This window comes from Geospiza fortis, unplaced genomic scaffold (genome assembly GCF_000277835.1).
Source record: "Geospiza fortis unplaced genomic scaffold, GeoFor_1.0 scaffold282, whole genome shotgun sequence".
Taxonomy (NCBI): domain Eukaryota; kingdom Metazoa; phylum Chordata; class Aves; order Passeriformes; family Thraupidae; genus Geospiza; species Geospiza fortis.
Window position 1 is genome coordinate 1,249,051 of NW_005054424.1, and position 26,201 is coordinate 1,275,251.

A 26,201-nucleotide genomic window follows, 5' to 3' on the forward strand; every position below is an offset into this window, starting at 1 on the left:
AAATAGGTCAAAATCTACCTTATTTGATCTTTTTCCTTGGCAGATAAAAGATGTTCATCTGTTTAAAAACAGCCTTTCCTGGTAGAGGTACATTAAAATGACACAGTGCAAAAATTCCTGATAAACTGCAAAAGAGTACAGGGATGGCTCATACATCCTGAGGAAAAAGCCTTATGAATCCACAAAGTTTAGAGATCAGCATATATATATATATATGTGTGTGTGTGTGTGTGTGTGTGTGTACATATATATCCAGTTTTGAGTGTCAAAATAGTCTTGAACACTTTTTCATTTTAAGAAAAACCAAAAAAAAAACCAGAACTAGAAATAAAAATTATTACAGGCATTTTGATTTTTATGTTAACTTATAAAATCTAATTCAGGGATTTCATTTGCAATATTTTCACTATTCTAAAAAAAACGAAGCAGGTAAAGTTTAAATTTCTCATATCTGGAGGTTTTGCATTTTCTTGAAAATTTCACTGAATGCCACCAACTTCTTTATTATGAGATCCATTATACATGGATTCATTAATAGATTTTCTGTAAAGTCCAATATTAAGATTTAGCACAGCTATTTGGAAGAAAGAAACATTTCTCTGCTACCAGAAAGGATAAACTTTTTTCAAGTGCAAAAACACACACTGCCTCAACCTCAGGCTGTGATAGAGTTAAATTCACTTCAGTGATTCCTGTTAAGTATCAATTTTAATCATACCAAATTAAATTACCTGTTCCCAAAAGTAAATACATAACGATCATTTATTTAGAACCTTGTTTCTCTCTCTAGGTATCTAATTGTCCACAAAGGCCACATGATTTATGTCTACTTGCCAGATTAGCATTTTGGGCACCTCTGGTTTAAAAAAAGTGTCAAATTCCTCCTGTGCAATGGGACAGATTAAATGACCCATTAAGCTTAATTTAGCTGAGGCACCACTACAAGTTAATTAGTTAAAGGCAAGATTTTCAGTCTAGGTCATAAATTGGGCTCAGTTTCCCACTGAGACCATTTAAGTTAATGAAGAGAATACAGCAGAATGAGAGGAGCTCATACAGCCTGCGACAGGTCACTGCTGCTGGGGCAGCAGATTCTGTCACTGCTGAACTGAGAGGTGTCACAGGTATGAGACAGCAGCACAGCCATTGCTAAATGAACTGTCCTGATCTTCAGGCTGCTTTATGCTTCTACCTCTGCTTGTATTGGACCATGAACATAAAGCAAAGCTTTAAAAAAGAAGATTAAAACTGCATATGCAATGATGTTGGCTTTAAGAAAAACACAGCAGTGTCAGAACGCTGCCTAAAGAACGACCCCAGCAGCCCCATGTAAAGCCTGGGTATCTCAGCACACATCTGAACACAGGCTGCTCACATCACAGCAGAGAAATGCTGAGCCACAGGCGGAGATGAGCAGTTTCAGTAATTAAGCAGCAGTGAGGAACAGGGGCTGTGCAGCTGTTAACCCAAGGCAGTGAACTCAGGGGCACTGCTCAGGCACTGACAGCCACTGACGTCCCAGCACCAGCACAGCTTCCACCAACATTTAACACCCAGCTGGAATAAAGCTGAAGTCTAAGGTATTAAATTACACCCCAAAATATCTTACAGAAACAGAATTTACTTATTTAAAGCATTGGTTTGATGAAAAGGTCCTGCAAGTCTCTCCAGAAGAACTACAGACCAAGACACAAGTTCGTTCTTTTTTTTAGTAATTGTTTTCAATAATATGTATCAACTTCATCAAGAAAAGATTAAAGCCCCATCCTTTCTGAAAACAAGCAGAACTCTTAATGGCTCCTTTACAATCAGGATTTTATTTTACACCTCTAATGCAGCTTACTGAACACAAGCTACGGGTTTTTTTGTATTTGTATTTCTTACAGGTTTTTCTTGTATTGTGACCTTCTTCTTTAATTTGGCTTGATTGCATATTTCCAGAATTATTTCAGAGTTCATCAAGATTCATAATATTCAGAATTCATCAAAAATCATAATAACTAACCCAAAGCAATGTGTTTTCTCAGTTATCCACCTCTGAAAATATAGATCTCTGTCTAGAACATCAGAAAATCACTTTACAGGCTTGCTCCTTTCAAAACTACATTAAACTTGTGGGCATCTTGTTTTGGTCTTGATCTCTGTTACAAAATCAAGGAAAATACTGAGTTGATTCAGCAACACCAATGTCCCATATATCACACAGTATCACCATCATCAGTCAAATTACAAAAGTACCAAGAAGTCTCAAGAAAAAGAAAAGCATTTAGCTCTAACAGAGTGAAACAAGTTTATATTCTGAAATTCTCATCTTTGTCCAAGAAGGGAAAAAATCTCAGAACTATTAAAACAATACTGAGATATTTGTCATTTGCTCCCTTCTAAATCCTGTGTTGATCTTAGCTCAATTTTCCTGTTATTGAAATTTTTTTTAATTATTACTGTATTTATCATCGCATTTTTCAGATTTGAAGCTTCTGTTTTTATCATTATTTTGTACCAGAGATATATATTCTATTAAATAAAGTCTTTTTAACAACTCCTATTTTAAATCATTTGACCCAGTATGATTTCAAACATGAAATAAAAGAGCACTATTAGACTCTTAGAATATATTAAAAATAATTTGAGATAAATTATTTTTGCTTAACTACTTCTACATGGTTTTGTTAAGTAGATACTTCACTCTGGATATTAAGTTAACATTTCAAAGCAAGTGCAGCATCTTTCAAAAGACTATCATTAAGTTTGATAAAATTATTTGGGCATTAAAAAAAATCACCAGACAAAAAAAGTGAAACTTAATGACAAAATGTCTTTTAATTATCTTTTAAAATTCCACAAATAACCATCATCTGTCCTTCAAAAAACACTCAAAAATTATGTTTAGAGTAGCTATTTTGTAACTTAGGCCACATCTAAAATGCACTGAGAATAGGAGAAAAGACTGACAGCTGTTGAAATGATGATCCCTGGCAAACTCAGCACTTACAGCTGACTTCTAAGTCAGAACTAGTAATTAAATGTCTACTTTAATTTACCAAATATCTGTGTAAATTAAGTTCATTTTGACCCCAAAAGTAATTGCACTGGTATCATTGAGAGAAATCTTAGTATCTACTACTCATTTCTAAAATTCAGCTATTCAAAAGTCACAATTTGTAAATTATTTTCTACTAGAAGATGCTGAGTAAACTTTCATAACTCCTGAATGTATCCAATGTGTAAATAACTTGTTATCACAAATAACTGCAAAAACCCAACAGAGCTTTTCAGAGGAAATAGATGCCATACTCCTACAATTAAAGTTGGGTGACTTCTTTATTCATTAAACACCCTTTTCCACACAGTTCACCAGCAAGCCTCCAGTCAAAGCAGTGATGCATTTAAGCTCAGTAATTACTATCCAAGGCAATGTACTACTTGCAACAATAAAGCTGGCACACTAATTCAACTGCTGCTATGATCTTCAGGTCTCACATCCTGCTCTAATGCAATTAGTCTACAAAGAACTAATTACCCTAATCGAGCAATCACAGTTTCACTGACATCTTACTTCCTCTAGCAGCTATAAACACCATTGGGCTAAGATAGCACCTAATTAGTTTTCTGTATCACTGTTTACAATGCAGTTTGAATTATGTTTACAACATTCCCTGAATACTTACTTTACTACCAGCAACTACATAGGTACTCCAAACTACTTGCACAAGAACAGTGTTAATACTTCTGGGTGTCAGTCTGACAATAAAAAGGTCAAAAATCTTCTCCCATTGTTCTGACATTGTGGTTTGCAATCCTTGTAAAAGAATACTGCACAAATGAACATGTCCTTTATTTTCCTCTCAGGTGCCAAACCCTCCACAAAAGCCAGCAATTTTCAATAGTTAGGAATTATTTTAATCTGTAGCAAGAGATTTTGGCATATACTACAAAAGGGTGTGAACAAGTTGGTTGCAGTGCTCAGCTAGCCAGAGAGACTGGAGAATTCAGAGCACTGAATGTTTTAGAAACAAGGCAGTCCAATTTCTACTAGAATGACACTCAACACTGCCTCTGAGCAAGGGAGGAGATAAAATGCTTACAAGAATCTTGAGAGGGCATAGTGACCAGCAAGAAAAGAAACAAACAATATACTCCTTGGTTTGCCTGTAATTACTGTTTAAATTTTGAAATTCTGATTTATTTTGGCTAGTTGTAAAAGAAAACACAGAAAAAACTCCATGAGGAATTTAAAACAAGTTTATCTAAGAAAACTAATTTTAGATGTACTACAGCTGAAGATGACTATTATTTCTACTTGCCTGACTTTTGGCACCATCATTCGGTGTTGTACCATGAGTGTGTGGCAAATTGATGCCATCAGGGTAAAGACCTCTTCACTGGCTGAATCTCTCCAAACCATGTTCAGCAGAGTGTTTGTCTGTTGCTTTGTGTCCAATTTCTTGAGGCACTCCTCAGTTATGTACTGGACTGATATTCTCCCATCACCCTACAAAAACATCAAAGGAAAGTTTACTTTTAATTCTTTTTAATGACACCCCCCTTTCTATAAAAAAATACTTCCAAATTTAACTAGAATGAAGTTTTCTTGTACAATAAATAGAACAGAAGCACATATGCATATCCAAGTCTTAAACATATCAGATCCAAGAGCCAACTTAAAGCCCCAGGCAGGTAAGTGTTGAGTTTTTGCATCAATCCTTCACTGAGGCCAGTGGAAATACTGCCTTTACTATAAGTATGCTCTGTAACACTTACATATACAATTAGGCAAAATCTTTTACTGGCATGAAACATGTGAATAATCATCTCTTCTCCACTGACATCAGTCAGCATTGGACATGAAGCCCAGAAATGGATGTTGACTCTGAATTCCTTTACAGGAGTATTTTCACATTCACAATCCTTGGGTTAACAAATGACAAGAAAGTTCAGGGTGGTCAGTCCATGTCTGGGTAGTACCAGCAGTGTGTGAAGAGGAATGTTTTCTCTTGGTATGCAACTGAGTCCACCTTAACCTTTTCCTAATTTCCTATCTTTATCTTGCCCCCAGCTGAGCAAAGGAGACAAGTGTACCAGTTACAAATTTTTAAGAAAGAAGGGTTGCCCACCTACTTGTTTTTTTTAATGGTAAGACAGGCATGCATGAAAATATAGAATACATACAAAAAAATCACAGGAGAAACACACAAAAAACCATATTGCAATAAAGAGTATTATTTATATAAAGCCTCCTCAGAGGAGATTTTTTTTCTAATTTATGAATTAGTGTAAGTTATCTGTGAACAGAAATTACTGCTTTGTTTTTTACCTAATCACCTCTTAAGCATCACCAATCTCTAAGGCAGAAGTAGAATCTGCCAATATTTACATTGCACACACTGTGTGTGCCTGGCAAAGAAAGTATTTTATTCACACTACACTGGTAAAGATTTTGGTGTGACAGTAACATACAGAATCTAATAACACTCAAGTAAAGTGCTGCAAGTACTTCCTGGCAGCATGGCTCTTCCTAAGTTTTTTTTTTTAATGTACTTTAAATATGGTGAAATTGCTCAAATTTTAGAAGGAAAGCATGCACACTATGTCTTTTGAATGGCTGTGTCTTCTGAAAGATTACATAAGGGCCAGTAAGAAACTGCTGAATTTACATCTGTCCAACTTCAGTTAGTCAAAGGCTTGATAAGAGTTGTAAGAGGCTAAAGTCAGCACAGATTTATTCTATTTATAAGTTTAAACTATAGTGAAGAAGTTCTGTGTATAACAGTGTCTCGCCATATTATTACAGAAAGCAGGTGCTGGTTTCCCTTTGAGGGCTTTTGAGTTAGTGGGTATATACTGACCTATTCTACAGCATAAAAACTGTAGTTATTTCCATGAGAAAAAAAAAAAAAGCAACACTAAGTTGGAGTATCAGTGTATTTCATGATACCTCAGCTTCATTGTGGACCTACAGAATACAGAGAGTAAGAAAATCTCTGTAAAATACAAAGGTAAAAAGGCAATTTTAATCCTTCTTTTAATTAAAGCTTTGTACTTTCACAGACATACTATCTGTAGTTTTGGATCTATTATTATAGTAAGGAGTTTGCTTTAACATAAACAATCAGTTCCATTTACTTGCAGAGAACAGTCATCAATTTTTAAGAAGCAAACAGGCTCCCTTCTACACCTATAGAAAAACTGGACTTAAGAGTGACCATGTTTTTGCCCATCTCTGCTGCTGTTGCTGTACACAAATCCATTCATAGGAATTCTGCATTGCTTACTGGTGTAGTTGTCATTTTACTGATCTCTTCATCCTCATCTTCAGAATCACTGTTTGCATCTTGACAATCTGTACCAGCAGCAGACACAGGCAGCTGAGAGAGAAAAGTCTGGAGTACCCTCAAATACACAAGAAGTCCTTCCTCTGAAAGGGATCCTAGAGCACATATAGAGAAATAAATCATCATCAGTGAGATCACAATGTGCTACAAAAAATATTTTACCAGAAATACCTGACCAAACCAAGCTATGCCAAACCTTATCAAATTAGTGCATTTTTATAATGAAAAGGGTAAGAACAGGTAACAGAACAGATCTCTCCAACACTTTTATCCACAAACTGTCCTTTTTACTTGGCAATGAATTATGTTGAGGAAATACATAACATATTAACTCCAACATGAAAAAACCAATGAATTGTCCACTCAGCTTGCTCACCCAAATATGTTTCTCCAACTGTTAACACAAAGTAGAAAAGCCATGGGGCTTGATCACTTCTTCTTGAACATCCACTTTCTGCTAATAATAGTGCATTCAGAAAGAGTTCATAAGGGAAAATGGTCTGCACATCAGCAAGCGCTGGAATGATGAAATGGAATATCTGATCTGTAAAAGGTGCTGCCAGAAACTCCTCTGTGAAGGCTGCAAAAATCTGCTGCCTGAAAGGAAGAAAAATTGTTGCTATAGAAAATATAGGCAAAATTTCCCACAATTATACCAATAGAATAACAGATAATTTTACAAGTATGAACACATCCATCAAGAGGACTGCAAAGATGTGCTCCATATTAATTCCATCCTAGTACATCAGATTTCTCAGATTTCTCAAAAATTAACTTACACTAAATCCTCTTCCTAATGATCTTACATGCAATTTTATCCTTTAAACTTTTCATGAACCGGAAGAAAACTATTCTGAAATTAAATACATGTTTTATAATATTGAAGAAAAAAAATACATCTAAAAAACCCCTTTTACACAAAATCCTATTGTAACAAAAACCCTACTGCATGTGATGCAACCTGAATTTATGTTCTCTCTGTCTACACACCTGATTCTTTCTGCTTGTAAGCTGCCTTGGTAATTTCTCTCCATAAACCTCAGCTCATCTGTCACAAAGTTCTTTTGAACTCTAAAATTCTTTTCATCTACCCTTAGCTGCATCTCTGCTCTCATCTAAATTTTCCACACCCTCATTCCTGTGTGCTGATACCTGCTATTCTCTGTGCTCTGTTTATTGCAGCATTCAGCATTTTATTGCCTTTTTCTTAAAAACACCTGAAACTACATTGTTTCAGTGATGTACAGTGTTACCAAAAAATCATTACTGTACAAATAAATCAACAAACTGCAATGAAAGAATGGCTGGACACTAGACAACAACAAACTGCACATGTGATTACAGCAAATGAGTACACAAATGTTTCATATTATCTTTATTTACCTTGCACCTTCTGGACAGGAGCTATATGTAAAGTGCAATGGCTTCAGAACATTCTCCAGAAGTATTTTTGCAATAGGGACACGAGAAACATCAGAATACTCAATACTCGAGGGAAGCTTATTGTTAATTAACAAATAAAGCGACTTGTAGTAGCCTGCAAGTAAAAAAAAATCACTTATAACACAGCATTATTTTTCTTCTTTTCCATATAAAACAATACAAACGAAGTTGAAAAATACTTTCTAATTCATTACATGAAGCTTGACTTAGGAAGACATTTTACAATAGTCCAAGTCACATTCACATAATTAACAGGCTGTATCAGCAATCTCTCTGGAAACATCACATTATAAAATCATTCATAGAAAACCATATGCAGAGTCAGTTTGATTTTGAAAGATCAATCAGCTCTTACTGATGAAGTGAATACTTTGATTTTTAAAGTAATGATTTATGACAAAGATGTTCTCTTCTCCTTTGAGTGACTCTAGACGTGTTGTCCTTTCACTCTTCCAGAAATTAAGAATTTTCTACACTATTCCAAAACCGGAGTGCACCATACAGGCAAGAGGCCTGCTGGCAGAATGTCCCAATTCTGTGACCACCTTGCCTTAGCAGACTGAAGAATACAATCACTATTTCCAGAGCAGGGCCCTCTCAGACAGTAATAAAATGCATTATCACCCATGCCATAAAGACATGTATAGAGAGTAATTTATTTTTGTCTCACTGAAGTACAAATGGAACCACGTGATTTCATTCTTAAACCAACTTCCTTCATGCTCAATGAACTCCCAAACTAAGACCCAAGTTCCACAATTACAGGAACACTGTAAATGCATAAACAGTGTCACATCACTGAGAGTCCAGTCTAAGAACACTTCTCAGGGACCACCTAACTTGTCACAGTGGAAGTTCCCATAAAGGAATGACTTAGCAATGCTGACCAGACACACACAGAAAGCAAATTCTATCCAAAAACATACACTAATGAAAACTGGTAACAGATTCTTTACAAGTTCAGCATCAAAACTTATTAGGAGACAGAACATTTGCAGTTGCACAAAACCACTTTTTTGTTCTCATAAGTAATCAGAAAGCTAAATTTTGGTAAGAAATTTATGACTCTATAATCTCAAACTTTCATGTATCAGTTGTGAGGACAGAATATCATACTGAAAATAAATATGTGCATATTTATTATATAAAAACGAATGTGACAAACAAAGTTTCTGTTAAGCCAAGGCAAGTAAAATAAATGTGCTACAATAAGAGTAATTTTTTTCCTCATAGTGACTTCTACATACAGTCCCTAGTAACAGGATTAGGTAGTCAAATCCACTGAATGTACTGTAAATATTATATAGAAATATTCCAATAATCAATGATTGGAAGAAAGATGGTCTTTCTGCATTTTACACCAAAGAGGCTGGATCCAAGAGATTTATTTCAAAATGTTGTTGTCTTTCCTCACAATCCACAAGTTTTGCAAACTCAAGCCACCATATCAAAAGGCAAAATAATTTGTTTTGGACATTCCCAGAGTAATAAAGTTTCTTTGCAACTAAACATCATTTTGGTGCTAACTATCCAATTCATTAACTTTTGGTATGTTTGCACAGGTGTCACTGACTGCACTTTAGCAAACCGTTTTGCTGATGATGGCAGGAGAGAAATAAAAGCCAGGCCACCATCCCTGCTAAGGAGTCTGAGTGCTGGCAGGATGAAAAGCTAATGCCAATCTAGAATAATAATGAATATTAACATTTACAGAGAGCAGTACTGCAACACAATGATCAGCTTTCACACAACTGAAGCTTAGATCTGCCACAGTGTGCGTGTCTACATGAAAGTGTTAAACGTCTACTAAAATAAAACTTTTGTTAGGCAAAATCCACCTACTATCAAAAGTTGTGCTACAAGTCTCTACAAATAACTCAGTGGAATATTCAATTTATAAAGAGAATTTCCAAAGAAATCAAGCAGCAATTTCTCAAGCCATGACCTCATTACAAGGACAACATCCACCTAATGCATAGGTTAGTGTATGCAGCACTTTATTCATCGTGTCTGTGATAAAGACAAAAATTTTATTAAACAAAATGAGTTTCAGGTATTCAATTTTTGATTACTTCCCAGAACTTCTGGCTCCTAGCTACTCACCTTTTTGAACCATGTAGTGCAAAATTTGTTCAATTAATGATGTCACATAGCTGACATCTTGTAAAACAGGCAAATACGTATTCTCAGATGAAAATACCTCAAGCATTCTCATAGGAAGTGCAACATTCAGACTGTCATCATTGCAATTTTGCAGTAGCCTATAAAAGAAATTAAAATTATTTAACAAGATATTTCTCATATTTCACCACACATTCACCTTAAAGTAACTTACTTCTATCTACTTGGTTTCCAGGTGCTCTCAGTGGCTTAGCTAAATCTTTTTGATGGCATCTTTATAATAATAACTCCTGACTTTCAGGTAGCTATGAATATGGCATTTTACCTTTAAATCCTACTAAATTCTTGCTCTGAGTGATTTGAAAATTTGGAGGTCTACTGCATAAATCAGAAGAGAAGCAAAGAATAATGCATGTTTTACCAACATGTACCACTAACCACATTACAAATGAAGCCATGAAAGCCCCAGAGCAGCACAAGCTGGGAACAGGTGTTAGGGAACATCATGTGCATAACTAACACAATTTGACTTTGATTACAAACTGAAATATTAAAAATACAACCATTCCCACCTTTTTAACAAGTTGCTTATGTAACAACTACTAGTAACCACAGGAATTATGATGACTAAGAGCCTATTTAGAATTCAAAGTATTTTTTACTGCAAGATGTATATATGGACTGAATTGTCCTAACAATGTGCTTTCTTCCTTATCCATATTAAGGGCTGCATTTACAAAAACACAATTTCCACTGTAGTGAAAATGTACAACTCCATGCAGTGGCACCACATCTGTGTCCCACTGCACATGGACTTTAAAGTCCACCAGCCACATCTTCTTTAGAATCTGGCGTCACTGTTTATCATACATACACGTTACACAGTTATAAGAACACAAATTTTAGTGACTTAAATGAAAAAAAAATCATAAAAAACAAGTATTTTAAAGCTCTGCAGAGTGTAACTAGTCCCTGTTATTGATAAGAAATATATTGTTTTCTAATAATAGAATAACAATAGCTGCCAGATATTCAAGTCACCTTGAAAGATTTACCCTTCTGTGATCCTCCCACTACAAATAGTAAATTTAATGCCAAAGCCAATAATGTGACTGTTCAATATGCCTTCAGTTCAAAATAAAGTGAGAAGAAAGCCATATTCAATTATATTAGTTTTGAAACAACATCCATCCAAAACATATCCTTGGAACATTAATCTACTTCAGATAATAACAACTAAACACTATCAGTTCCCAAGAAAACCTGGTTTCCACAAATATTGTCAATATCACTACACAAAAACAGTTAAGAACACACTCAGGCCTATCCTAGGAGAGCATCCCTTAAGCACATGTTGAACTTGACAGTCAACAGAGCTTTGGAACATTCAATTGTTCTACATAGGAACAGGTATCCTACACCATGGCCAACCCACATGTAATATAAACAGTCCTCTACATAAAAGTAATGTACATTTTATATGTCACTTGCTACAAAAAGAAACAAACAAGTGCCCAACAATTTCTGAACAACTTTTACATAGTAGTACATAGAAAAAAAAAAGAAATTACCTGCAACACAGCCCCAACAGTCTTTTTATTTGGAATAAGCAAGTAAGTCTGTCTGGACCATCCAATTGCTTAACAAACTGAGAACTCTGTTTAATTAAATTCTGACACATCCATACCTGCAACAAGATATGCACAAGTTTACAATTTATAATGACAAGTTCTATAATCTATGACAACTCAGACAGTGATATTGCAACGCTGTTATGGGTACTTCTGCAAGACTTACAAAACACAAACTCAGACTGAATCATGTTCAGTTGAGAAAAAAAATGTTACTCATTATAAACTCCACAACCACTACTACTAAACTTTCAATGTTAAGACTGAGTTACACCATCTGGTAATTTTTTTGTTTTTAAAGAGCCATAATTCTTTAAGGTCCATTACTAACAGCCATTACTCATACATTTGGGAAGATGGCAGTGACTTTGCAATTGATATGCCAGCAATACTGAACAGTGAGAAAAAAATCACCACCCAAACACCTTGGGGATGACCATGGGGCTAAGTAGAAATACTGTCTAAAAACTAAAATCCTAATAGAAGTATAGTATTTTTTAAAACTTACTGTGAATAATACACATAGGATTTTTCAAGGCTTCATTTTACATACTATGTATGTGTGTGGGCACATGCACTTGTAAAATCTAATTTTAAGTTATTGTGACTAAACGAAAAAGAGCAGAGTGCAGTGAAAAGTGCACTTTGAAGTGAAAGACTACATTAAAAGTGAATTAAGTGCAAGAATTACAGATCAAAGTGTGTAACAGTACTCACCAAACGCTTTGAGTCCTCATTCTGTCTGTAGAAAAAGAGTAACTGGCGAACTAAGAGAGTCAAATTCGCTCCATTAGCAGTGGAAAAGGTTCCTCCAGACTGAGCCAAATTAGCACAGCGATCAAATTCACTTCTTTGGATAGAGTACTTAAAAACACAACATGAATCAATACATCAGTAATGGTTATCATTTACAACAGAGCAAAATCTCAGCTTCCCATCCAGTGAGGTTGCAAAGTAGTAAAACAGATACAACACATATTTGTTAAGATACCAAAACATACACATGATATCATAGTTGAAGCTATAACTCCATTCTGTAACTCAGAAAGCACAGTTGCAACAAATCTGCTGCTTATCAAGCATTATCACATCAAACATTTTAGTCCAATTTATTCAAATTAACAAATGTAAACAACTCTCTTTCTTAGGAGAATCTATCCAACAGCAAATTAGAACAACTTTTCTGACTCAAACTACCACCTTAACTATACTGTAAAAAAAATTAAAAGCTCCACTGGTGTGTGAAAGTTCTTAATACCTAATGTTTTTTATCAAATTTATCAGCTACCCACTCAGGTCCAGTCACATCCATGCTTTGCAGAATACATATCTGTTTACTAAAATATTGAGTTTGAAATGAAAATGCCAAGAGGGAAAAAAGAACTTCCACTTTCTCAAATACTCAAAACAACTCTTCAATGAAATTATTTATTACAATTAAGTCTCATTTTCAGCAAAACTATTTAGCATCTTTCTAATTAAATAATCAGGTACTGACTTGATGTTTTCTGTCTCTGTACCCTCTTACAAATGACTGGATTATTATTGCATTTTTCAGCCTCCGTCTTTCTTCCTGTAAAACAAAACAAGAAAACTGAAATCAACACCATAGGACTGACTCTAATTTCTACTATTTTATCAAATATATTTGTATTCAATATGGCTTTTTAATGAAAATTAAGCAGTAATCATTAGTTAAATAAATTATTTCAATGTTTGTGCCTAATACACATAAATCAGTGAGAATGTTTTTTTTTAAATGCAAATTTACCATTAAATATTGCAAAATAATATTTAATACTCAGTAAGTATGCAATACTACAGATATCAACATAAATATTTTATTACTTTGCATCACTTTATTGGTAATGCATTTTATTAGACAAAGTCTTAACACTATCTTGAAAGATGTTGAAGGATTTGTCAAACTCAATTCCATCATTCCTCCTTCTGCACAGAGCAGCGAACACTGACAACCCACTTATTTGTCTTCACTCAAGTAATATAAAAGCATTATGATGCTGGCACAATTTAGATGTGGGGAAAACAATAAAAAAAAAATCAGTTATTTGGAGACAGTAGCACTGTCAAAAGGGAAATGAGGCTTAAAGCTCATTGTGGCACAGAAGCAAAATATAGAAATTAATAAAAGTTCTTAGTCTCTTTTCCAAACCAGACACATCTAGTGAATCCTTTCATGACATCTTCCTCAGAAAGTGGAAAGAGTAGCAAAAATCACCGCTTTACAAAGGCTCTGAGGAACTGAAAGCCAGCCTGCTTGAGATGCTATGGAAAGAGCTCTTGGAGGGTTCCCTGACAACATCCTGGGCATATCCCATTACAATAAATATCTGTGGGAAGTGGCTATTGTAATTATATTTCTAACAATGTCCGTATGGTTTCTTAGGGAATAAAAGAGGGGAAATAAGAGTTGTTCATGAACCTAGAGCTACAAAGTAGCGGTTGAAGGAAAAGTACAAGGAGCAAGAAGCCTGCTTTAAAGAGGAATTTTAACCTAATCAATCCTTAAACTATATTGAACTGTAATTCTGAGGGTCACCAGACAAAATAAAACACCAAATGTTTTCATAAATTTCATTAAAATACTTTTGGAAAGTTCACATAAACTTTCAAGTCCCAAATCCTTGACTTCCAATTTATTGTGCTATAAAGACACATCCAAGTTAAAAGCATGACCTGAACTGACCAGAGAGAACACAAGACAAAATCACTATTCAAGGCCTACTGTATTTTTTTTGGAAAACCTTGGTTCTTAAAGCAAATTATCTGAATAAGCAGATTCTTGAAGACTAACTGCCTCTAAATCATGGACCAAAATAAAAAATTTGATAGGCCAAAGGGTATTTCTCTCTCCAAAATATTGACAGTAAAAGTTCAATCAGGAGATAGTTTCAGAGAGGCAGTGCCTCTTCATAACCATAATGTAAGGCTCAGCTAAAACACAGATAACTGCTCCTCCTCTCTAGGTACTGGTTTTATCTCAGAACACAACTGTCAATTAGAGACTCCTAACTGCACAGGTTTTAAGTCTGAGGTCACTGCCAAGATTCTGCCACAGGCAGTTTTTAAAAGCCATAGCTGATTTTATTCTCAGAGCCATTAATTTGGTGAAAATGTGCTCCATGCCACAGCAAATCCCTGTGTGCACAAGTGTTCCTGCACTGGGATGAGTGTGTGGCTCTGCATCAGCTTTGCACAGGATACAGCCAAGCAACTGATTGGGTTTATGGACTGCAAAGAAGGATTTTTACATATGTTGCTAACGACTCATTGATCACAAAGCTGATTCATAACATGGAATTCTGAACTAATGGGTGAAATCCTGGTACTTTCAAACTCGAACTTAGTCCATAACTACAGAGCCGTGTTGGAGAGGAAACAAAGCTTTTAACTGTACACAGAAACTGCAGAACTTGAGATTAATCTAGCATGGGTCAAACACACCTTTAAGGGCCAAAGAGCTGTTTTCTTTATGAGCATGAAACCTGCATAATTACATTTTTAATGTATTTCATGTATTTTATCAGCATTTAACACCAATTTTTTTCGACTTACATAGGTGGGGTGGGGGAAAATGAAAAAATTAACATATTGATTCAAATTCCATACTACTAAATTTTGGGTTCTGCATTTCAGTGCCTATTTCTCCTTTGCACTATTCCAGCCTGAATTTTCCAGAGCAGTAAGCTCCCATCATAAACCAGTATTAACGTTGCTTAAAGCCTCACACATCAGCTTCTCACTGGTCCTTCTTTATCAGGTGATTTCAAAGCACTTGAACTTTCCTAAATTCTTTTCAAAGAATTCAAGAAATTTACTATTTAATTTAATTCTTTTCAAAGTATTCAAGAATCACTGTTCTGATTTTACCTTCACAGAACTGAGGTACACACTGGCAAAGTGAAGTACTAAAGGTCAGCCAAGAAACCATAGCAGAACCAGGAGCAGAACAAAGTTTGCTGAGACTAACCCATAGTAATTATGAATAAGCAAAAATTTGCAATTTACTAGCCAAATCCTTATATTTTCTCAAAAAAAGACTAGATCCAATAAGCACCAAAATAAAAGGGAATTTTCCCTTTGCACCCAGTGCATGCTTATCTTTTGAGATGAAAAGCACTTCTAAGGAACAGTTAACAGCTCTCAAATTCCTTTGCCAGTTAAAGCATACTTTAAGACTATACAGAACCTGCAAACTGAAAGAACCTGTTGAACTAAGTATGACAGCAGCAGAAGTACTTTGCACTGTAAATGTACCACCAAAAGAAAACCCAGCAGGCAGGCAAACGCTTACAGGCTACTTTACCTCTCGTTTTCTCCTTTCTTCCTGAGTTCGATGAAGGAGAGAAGCCTTTTCCTCCTATAAGACACAAAGAAAGATAACACTGCATTTTCATTCACACACACTTCAACTGTGTTCAGGATATTTAATGCAGACTTTAGGGATTGCTCAAAATGCATAACACATAAAATATAGAGAAAAGTAGGTGTTAATAATTTCTGAACTCACAAATATATGGCAGGCAGCCCTCCCAGAAGAACAGTGATGGAGGGAAGTTATGTCCCTATGAAAAGGGAGCAGCAAAGAGCAGCAAACTGTACTGATCTTTGTCCACGTTTGTGCTCTCAGCATCCCAATCACCCTGGCAAACATCAGCCATTTACAAATGGCAGAGCTGGAGCACAATAAGGTCCCAATCTCACCAGATCATACCAGAAGTCTGAGTGTTTTCCTTGCCTGGAGGGTACATAAATCCCTGGCCCAGGTGCACACAGCAAGCTGTGGCACGTTCAGAGCAATCACATCCTGCTCCAAAGCCCCTTGCTTTTGTCTAGCTTACAAAAAAGCACAAAGCTCTTGTATTTACTTCTTTTTCTCAAAGCTTGTCCAGAAAAGATGTCAAGAGAGACACAGCATAAATGACAGGAATTTTTTCTTTTAAAATTTTGAACTCTTCACCCAAGTTAAGGCTACACATCAAAACTTTCCGGACAGTGATCTCACCAACAGAGAAAAAGACAAGAATACTAAAGTATTCATGAGGCCTCAAAACCCAATATTATTACAACAGAAAAACCATGCATTCACTTTTAAACCACAATTTTATACAAGTACTCACAGATTACAATATATAAACAAAACTTTATTTGCAAGAGTCTCTTACTCTGTGGGTAATTTCCAAGGAAATATACAAAATAGCTCAGTTTTGATGCACAGTATTCAGTTTCCACTGTAGGCAACAGGAGATGAAAGCACCCTGGCTTTCATCCTTCCTAAATCCAGTCTAAAACACACAGCAGATTTAAGAAAACTTATTTTCATTTTTTGACACTATGACACAAATGACAACTTTGTTTTCCTCTGTATGCCCGTATTAGCCTAGAGAAGTTAAGAAATGAAAAAAACTCAAGCTGAACATGTGCTGTATTTTAATACAGAAAAATCAATTTGAAGTTGGCAAACAAATGTTTCTAAAATATTTAAGTACAGCTAAAACAACTGTGCTGGAATACTTTCTTCAGTGTCAATCAGCAGATATAAAAAATAAGAGCAAAACTCTTAAGAACCTCTTACTTGAAGTTACAGAGAAGCAAAGTCATGATTCTCTGGGATTCTTTAGGATAGAAAATACTCTAACAGACCACCAAGAGAGCGAAAACAAAAAAAGCCCACAAGAAGGTTAACCATCTTTCCTCTAAAGACAGTATTTATGGCCAAAGACACCACTAACTACAGCTATTGCCCTCTAAAGACAGGGTTTGCTCCATGTGTTACACACAGGACAAACAAACTTAAGGAAATCCATACATAGGGATGATGTATCTCCACTCAAGCAGTACAGAAAGGCACACACAAAGACAAAACAAGGTACTGAATTAATAACCAACAAATGGCTTAAAGTTTCAGGACTTTTTCAACAGCTGATACCTGATGCATTAAAGAAGTTGGTGAAATGTCCCAGTTTAGAAATGATTGTGCTGCAGAAAGCACCATGTAAAGTGCATTTCTGCTTAGAAAAACTGTTTTGTAATTTGTCCTTACACTTCAGAGAGAAAGCAAAAAGAAAAAGCAGAACAAAATACAGGCAAGGGGAAACAAATTGCTACATGTGAATAGAGAAGAGAATGGTATGAAAAAACACAAGCAAGGACAGACAACACAAATTATTAGTAGATAAAGGAAAATAAGTGATCAGAGGGTTTATCAGAAACAAACAATTTTAAATTATTTGAAGAGGGAGGGATATGTAAAAGGGCAGTGCATCCTTAGTGTATCACCAGCTTTTCATTGAGGAAGAATTGTGTTTCTTTGTAGCCATCAGTCTTTAATCCAATCCATTCTGAAACTAACTAAAGTTAAGTTTTTAGTCAGCCACATACCTGCTTTGAGTACTTGTAAAGAAAAATGCCAACTTGTTAGAGTATAAATTAAACAAAATAGAAGAACTGTCCTAAAACAATAAAATGCTCAGGTATAAGTACATTCCACCTTTAACAAATTAATATGGGTAACATAATACTGTTACTCATGTTCACAAGATATACACAGATTATAACTATCACTAAAGAACACATTTAAAGTAAACTCAATAAAAATATATCCCCTTAAAGAGTTATTAAACCAAGCTGGAATACACTGCCCCTTCAGAAATTAAAAAGTAACCATGCATGTACAAAAGAAAACAAACCTGCAGTAGGAAAGAGATGAAAAGAAACACGAAATAATCTTCTTCCAATACAAAGGGCATTCTATCAAAAACATTTCTTAAAGAGAGCCAACTGCAGTCACCTCTGAAATCCTCCCTGAACTGGCCCTTGACAACCAGCACTATGAAAAGGAGCTGAACTCAGCAGCTGTTGTTCTGTGGCTGGCTGTGAACGACAACAGCGTTACTGCAGTGACACCTGTTTGACAACTCCCACCCAGAGCCTCCCGACTGCTACCAGTGACAGCCGCAGCTCCGGCACCTCTGCTGCTGCCAGAGCTCCTCACAGCAGGAGATGGCCCAGGAACTCCCAAAGATGACACCTGGCTGCTGCCAGAGCTCCTCACAGCAGGAGATGGCCCAGGAACTCCCAAAGATCACACCTGGCCGCTGCCAGAGCTCCTCACAGCAGGAGATGGCCCAGGAACTCCCAAAGATGACACCCAGCTCACTCCTGCTCCCCACCTTGCCCTGCTCCTGGGCTGCTCATGCCACCGGCTTTCTTCTCCTGCCAGACAGGAACACGTCTGCTGTTGAGTCTTTCTTTCAAGGCAGGCAGGCAGACGAGGCAGGGGGAACAAAGCCTGAGCTTGTCCTGACCCTGTCACCCCTAACTCAAAAGGAGTGAAAAGTCATTCCCTGAATCACAGTCCTGACTTCTTATGATGTGGTCTTCTTCCTTCACAGCTTGCCCTCCCAGGTGCAGAACAGGGAATACATCATCCATGAGTTTCCACACAATACAGGACACATCTGGCTGTCCCTTCTCTGCCTGATGCTTTCTCTAAATGAGAGAAAACACCCAACCTCCTGCTCTAGCATGTGAGCTGCAGCACCATGAAAAACCCCATTTGAGAAGTTTTCTGTGGGGCACGGCACAAAGAAACAAGAAAGCAGAGAAGTACATGACAGCAAAACACAGAGCAACAGCACAGAAATGACTCTGAGGGTAAGACAGAAAGAGGTGAAAACAGAGGAGATGGAGGACAGTATACAGAAAGGAAAACGTGGGACTGCCGCCAAAGAAATGCTGAGTAACATCTCAAATGTTAATTTGTTCATGGGATAACACCCACTCCCATGTACTGTGCTGTTCACCACAGCCAAGCTCCTGGTGGCAGAACTGCTCTAAGGCAGCAGTTGGGAACAGCCACATCTGACAGCGGGACAATGTCAATGTCAGTGCTTCAAAACCAGCAGCTCAATCCATCATACAAAAAGAAAGCTGAATTAAAGTTGTTTTCTTATCCTTGTTTTGCTGAAATACACTTTTTGGTTGCAGAAGTATGTTCGCAGAACTCCTAGCTTTCACACATCCTAGCCAAAGACTGAATAAGGTACACAAATACAGAAACTATTAGTCTTTTCCTTCTGCATTTGAACACTTCGTCTTGAGAGAAATAAACTTTCAGCCCTCTTGGCTCAAAATCCAGATTCAAAAAAACAAAATGTATACGCAATTAAATCCTCTTCAACACTTCTAATATTTGTTGACTCCTAAAATCTGAAATTGAACACTCTTGGACAGCTATTTACTTGCTATCTTATAGCAAATAAATTTAAAATCTAAATATGCCCAGATGTGAAGATGACACTGAATAATTATTTTCAGGTACTAGCTAAACACAGATTTCTTTAAAAAAATTAATAATAACATACTGAAGCAAAAATTTAATATTATTAATAAATGTTTGGTGCTTCTTCATAAATGAAGAGGGTTTATTTTGGTAGCTGAGAATGCTCTGTATTTCATGTTATAAGAGGTCATGCAAAGTACAAGGCATGACTTTTTATTAAAATTTCTTTAAAAAACAAATAAACACTTGACCTTTTTTAATTTTTGTGGACAATTATAAAAACTTGTGTGGTTTTCATCTACAAAATCCAGGAACTTGAATCTTTTTTTTCTTTCCTTAAAATGAGGAATACAACTTTACAGCTGAATTTAACTTGAACCACATAAAAATCAGTAACAACTCCCAAAATAAATGAAGTGACCTAAGCAATTTATAGAATAAAATTCCTTTCAACACATGTATTCAGTAACTCCAGCCAATAAATGGAAATATTTTTAACATTTATTTTTACAGAATAAATGTGGCCACTGGGAAATATCCCCCACCTCCTCAACAATGTTTCAATCTCCTGACATTATTTTAGACAAGATGAACTCCAAGTGGGTTTTTTAATCTAAACAGTAAAAGAAATTTGCATTTTAAAAGGCTTGCAATGCCTTGAACTGAACCTCAACCATTAAAATTCCACTGAACATGTCTGAGTATGTTCAGTAGCCTGAAATCTTCTGCTTTTAACCAGTTTGTGATTCTTCTTAATAAGGATGTAAATAATCAGGTAAGTTTATATGTAGAGCAGACAATCCTGCAGAGGAAGGGAGTGTGAACTATGCCCAGGAGAGGCATTTGGCCCTGCAAAGCTTGGCCTCACTCAAGTCAATGCCACAGTGCTTGCCAGAAAACACCTCAGCTGAAATTTACTCTGGGATGTAGGGGGGATCTGGAGCCTCTTCTATCATGGTACCCAGAAAACCACACAAGGGGGAACCAGGATTTGATTGGAGGCTCTAGAGGCCAACTGAAATGCAAGAAAGCTGCTTTTGCATTTATGCTCAGTTTGTCCTATTATGACTTTTAAGATGTATATTGTAAACAGAGCTGTAGGTGAGCTATTTCTAGTGGAAGGTGGCCCTGCTCAAGGCAAAGGGGTTGGAAATGGGTAATCTTTAAGGTCCCTTCCAACCCAAACCATTCTGTGACTCATCGTTTTCTCAGGAACAAGGGGAGAAAATGTATTTATAAAAGCAGAAATTCTTTATCTGAATCTGAAAAAATAGCACATAACTGAAAATAACAGTGTAATCACTGCTTCAGCTAACTACAACCCCATCTTTTGTAGCCTGCTTTCAAATGAGGAGAATTTCAAATGTTACAGAGAAAAAAAATGCCTAAGAATCAAGGATGAATTAACTGTGTAGTTTCCTACTGACATGCAGCCATTATTTTACAACATGAGAGTCTCCTCACACTTCCATGCCACAGATCTGAAATTCCAAGAGTATTTCAAGACTTAGGCTATGACACTGCAAGATTCCAGCTGACTCAGGTGAGGTGTGTACCTGCCCACAGAGCTACACCATGTGCCTGACAGGACAAAGGTCTTAGGGAACAAAGCACTGCAATTTTTTCCCACCATTCAAAAATAAACACTCATTTTGTAATTCTAATCTAGAATTCCCATCCTATAAATCCTTACCATCATTTCACTTCCATTGTTGCATGCTGTAGGGTCAAGTAAGTTATAATAAAATAGGAATTATTCCTTCCTGAAGTTATGAACTATTTTCCTCAATCCATCAGTAAGAGAGAAACAAAACTGGTTTTTAACTGTCCCATCAATGCTTATATCCTACAGGCATCTGCCACAACAGCCAATCCCAACATGGGCAGATCTCTCCATGCACTGGCAATTTTACAGCCTACTGTTTGTAAAATTTTAATTCCACAAGAAGTTATTTCATGTGTAGAATATGGACCACAGAGAGCAAACAAGGTGCTTCTGGAGCTGAAAGCAGGGGGGACTATAAACAATAACCTAATGTTTAATGTTATGCTACTAATTTAAGAAAGCATATCAGAAACTACTAAATTAAAATATAAACAAACTTTGTAAATTGAATATCTCTGATTAGTAAACTGTCCATATTAAAAGAAATCACTAAGACTTTTTAAAATACAGATGGAGTTGTCAATATTTGCTCATTAGCAAGCTTCCGTGTCTTCCACAAAAAAAGCCAAAGATCAAAAAGAACCCAACTCAATGAAGTTGTTTTCACTTTCAGTTTTGTGACCCTGATCAAATTCTAAAAAAGGAAGTGGTTTTTAAAATCATCTCATAATGCATTATAACTTTAAAATACTCTATTATAAACAGTCTTGGGATTTGTAAAAGCATGGTTTAGCTAGCCCAAGTGATACTTCACATTTGACTTAATACCCTTTTACCCATTTTTCCCGTTAGACTCCAAGGTGTCACTCATACATTTCACAACTTAATCAAACAATGTGAGACTACAGAGCCCCTTGGATTTCTCAGCACTGGAATGAGGATCCCCTGCATGGATGTACTAAGGTATTGCTATCTCAAATTTTTCTTAATATTACTGAAGTTAATGAAGTAACACTAGGCCTGACTGTCCCAAGTTAGGCTGACATGGTTAAACCAATTCTGTGCTGTGTTCAACCTCATGCTAAAATCAGTGACAGCTGACAGCTGTCCCCAGAAGGCCAGGTGACACTCCACCTAGCAGAAATATGTTCACTGCACGGACACAGGGGATGGGCTGGGAAGCAGCCAGGTGAAGGCACCATCTGCTCCAGTCCCCTCACAGTGGGGTTGGGTGAGGCCAGACTGAGCTGCAGCCCAAGCCAACCCTTCATGCACAGCTCTGCATTTCCTGCCTAACACACCACAGAACTATATTCTAAAGGTGATGATAAACTAATCCAAAAATAAAAATAAATACATAAAACCCTCTAAAATTAGATTATCACATTGTAAATCAAATCCTGTATCTACACACTCAAACATATACAACAGGGCCAACAGCAGTCCAGATGAATCAGCAGATTCTTGAAAGCAGGTACAAAAAGAAAAGTTCAAGCACTGGCAATACCACCTACATTTTTGCACTTTTGTACAATGCATTATTATAATGCTACAATAATATTCTGAAAGGATCAGTCACTGAAGTAGTAATTTTGAGAACATTAATTTGCAGCCTGTGACTAGAACAAAAACAAGTGATGCTTGATATGGGTGGACTGAAGTGCCTCTCAAGAGCATGCACAATTCAGACCATAACACACACGAATATAAGATACAAACAGCTCAAATCCAGACCCAAAGCTCTCTGGTTTTGTAATTCAGCAATTCCACACAAGCTAGTGATGAGAAGGCATACTAGATTCAGTACCTAACTGCCACAATTATGCAAGCCCCCAGTTTTACTTCTATCATTCTGCTCCTACTGATAGAACTCACTGAAGTCTGGCCCTGTGAGGCCCAAGGGAACACTACAGACACACATGGCAGTGCCAGACAGGTGTCAGCACATGTGAGCTGTGACCAACACAGTCACTCTTTGCAGCTGCAGTTCCATCAGCAAAACCACACTTCCAATAGCGTTGCTGATCACTATTTTGGTGCAGCTGTATTCACATCAGACCCCACTGGCACCTTTAGCACTGACTGGCTCTTCAAACAGGAGGTTTTTGTCATTGTTCTGCAGTGGCGCAACCACTCTGGGAAACTTCCCCAAACTGGGTTCAGAGTTATTCTTAGCAATAAGCAGCCTGCATGGCCCCAGTGTTTCTGAATGGTGCCTTCTTCCACCAAACGAATCACAACAGTCAGCACTAAGTATGCAGCTTGCTGCCAAAAGCATGGCAGAGGTACAGGGTTGATCCTTCTAAAGTTATATACCATCTGGGAGGGCAAGGGCATTCGTCAAAAACATGAGATTTTTTAGTATGTGTACCAAAAGCTGAAAAGAAATAATTTACAATTCAGCTTTCTGTATAAATGAAGCCAGTACGTATGAGAACCATGATCCCAAGGAGCCTATGACGTGAAAGAATGAGAAACCCACGTGATGCCTAATTCAGTCTTACCTAGAAACAGAGACCAGACAAAGTTAAAAGATAAAAGCAGGTATATTTAATGAAGGGTCTTTAGGTACATTAAGAGCAGACAAAGCCTCCCCAAAGGCCTATACCCAAAATGGACAGTGGTCATGAGTTTTTCAGACAGACGTAAGTTTAGTCTGTTTATATATCAGGGGCTAATCCTCCAATTACAGCTTCAGGTAACGAAGTCCTATTCCCTCAGTTTGCTCCCCCCCAATCACTTTTGTTTATACTTTTTGGAGCCTGAGGCTGTAGGGTGTCTTTGGATAACAGGCCCAGATGGATTGTTTTGTCTAACCAAAAGACAGTTAACTACAGTTTTTACGGAGTTTAGAGCTATGCACTAATGCAGTATAGGATTTGAAAAATACAAAAGCTAAAATCTTAAGTCATCACATGGAACCCACAAACATTTCCCACAGCAATCTCTGTTGTAGTATATTTTCACAGAAGTTAAGGTGAACTGCATTTAGTTCAAGTAGTTCAAGTAATGTTTATTACTGTTTAAATAAATTCTTTCTTTAGCACTGTACACAGCTTCTGCAAATCAGCAGCTCTTTCAAGGACATTCTAGGATGTCTGTGTAACCATGCTGCCCAAAGCTGCATGTAACTGATTTGCTCTGATGCAGCACAGGCACTTCAGTGAACCCATGTAGAATCATGAAATCTGTGCACCAGTCAGTATCAATCTCATCATGAATCACAACCTCTGCTGCACACAGTGAAGGTTATGCATCAGTTTCAGTTTCCAGTCCTTTACATGCTAATATTTGCCCTTGGAAATTTATGCCTGCATAACATTAATAAATTTGTTCCATATAATTAAAACAGACATAATTCTGATACATTTTCATGAATTGCTAAGTGTAGAAGATGATGTTATGGCAGTTGCTTACTTCTGTAGGAAGCAACATGCTCAGCAAGAAACACTATGAGCAAGTCAGGGTCAAAAGTTGCAAAGTACCTGAAGTGTACAGCTGAGGACCAGGGCATGTTCTGCCAACTCCTACTTAAGCTGGGGAGTATTTATGGCATTTTGACTCATGTAATGCCAGTTTACGTGACCTAATGAACCGACATGTCTTAAGATAAACAGAAGATGAATCAGAGGAAAAGCTGCATAATCTAAATACAGTTCTGTATACAATCTCTTCATATTAAGTCAATATGCCAAAATGCAAACTTCACTGCGATTTTAGTATCACACATTGCAGTATTTTTGCTCATTTCCTCACTGTACTATCAAACCTTAAAAGTTTCCAAGAATCAAACTTGCTTTTAGTGCACAGTAATAAAAACTTTTTTTTACCCAATTAAAATTCAAAAATACTAATGGAAACGCTCAATGGCTTCCCACACAGCCATCTCCAATGACAACGGGGAGACTCAGTATTTTCACGGTGAATTAAAGTGACCCCTACAGATCAGGCCACTTCTAAAAACACTTTGTCCTTTCTGTCGTTCTTCCGAAGTCCTGTGCCCTTCAGTGCTCGACTAAACATTTGCTAACCCTGTCCAATGAGCAAGATCTGAATAAATCATTCTGCTTCTTTCCCATCAATAAACACGAGGAAATCAAATAGTCTGGTAGAGCTGACAATCAACTGCTACTAACCCTGCGCACGACAAATGGACTGAATCTAAACTTGACAGAGACCAAGCCGGCGGCCCCGGCTCACGTGGATGAACCTCCCCCGGCAATCGGGGTTGTGTGAGGCTGTGTGTGTCCCACATCCCCCCAGCGAGGCGGGTCCAAGCCAGACATTCCCTCTGCAGGGAAATGACAGGAGGGCTCCGAGTCCTTTCCCCCTGGAAGACCTGGAGAGCGACTGCCGGGGAGGTGCCACCGGCCACGGCACCCGGGATCGATCGATCGCCGGCGGGGGGGACGAGCCAAGGAGACATTTCCTCGCTTCCCACAATTCTTACTACACTACAAGCCTGGGATGGTGTGGCCTGATTATACTAAAAAATAATAATAACAGTGAGGCAGGGAGATCAGAGATAAACACATCGTCGGGAGGGGAGGGTTTTTCCCCTCTATTAAACCTTAGTCATCGCTGCTCCCATTTCTGAAGGCCCGACAGTAAAAGCACCGATAACAGGGCGGGGGGCGACAGAACCGACACACACACGGGCACGGCCGGGCGCCGCTCCTTACCTTCCGGCTCGCTCCTCCGAGGGACACCTTGGGCCTTGTTTTGAAATCCCCTTCAAAGCTGAACATGTTTACAGCTTATCC

At 37.2% G+C, this 26,201-nt stretch overlaps 1 protein-coding gene across 2 annotated transcripts in view; it reads right to left on the bottom strand.

Annotated features, from left to right (window-relative positions):
* Positions 1-26,195, bottom strand: part of UBE3C (ubiquitin protein ligase E3C) — a 70,313-nt gene extending 44,118 nt beyond the window's left edge. The window contains exons 1-10 of one of the 2 annotated variants that reach the window (XM_005426763.2): positions 26,121-26,195; positions 15,855-15,908; positions 13,026-13,100; positions 12,245-12,391; positions 11,468-11,583; positions 9,879-10,036; positions 7,716-7,869; positions 6,709-6,929; positions 6,273-6,427; positions 4,305-4,492 (exon numbers count right to left, since the gene is read on the bottom strand). In XM_005426763.2, the coding sequence (XP_005426820.1) occupies positions 4,305-4,492; positions 6,273-6,427; positions 6,709-6,929; positions 7,716-7,869; positions 9,879-10,036; positions 11,468-11,583; positions 12,245-12,391; positions 13,026-13,100; positions 15,855-15,908; positions 26,121-26,186 (1,334 nt within the window). In that variant the 5' untranslated portion in view covers positions 26,187-26,195. Of the gene's footprint in view, positions 1-4,304; positions 4,493-6,272; positions 6,428-6,708; positions 6,930-7,715; positions 7,870-9,878; positions 10,037-11,467; positions 11,584-12,244; positions 12,392-13,025; positions 13,101-15,842; positions 15,909-26,120 lie in introns of those variants that run through there. The other variant, XM_031061718.1, reaches the window with a different exon arrangement.
* Between the last annotated feature and the right edge of the window lie 6 nt (positions 26,196-26,201).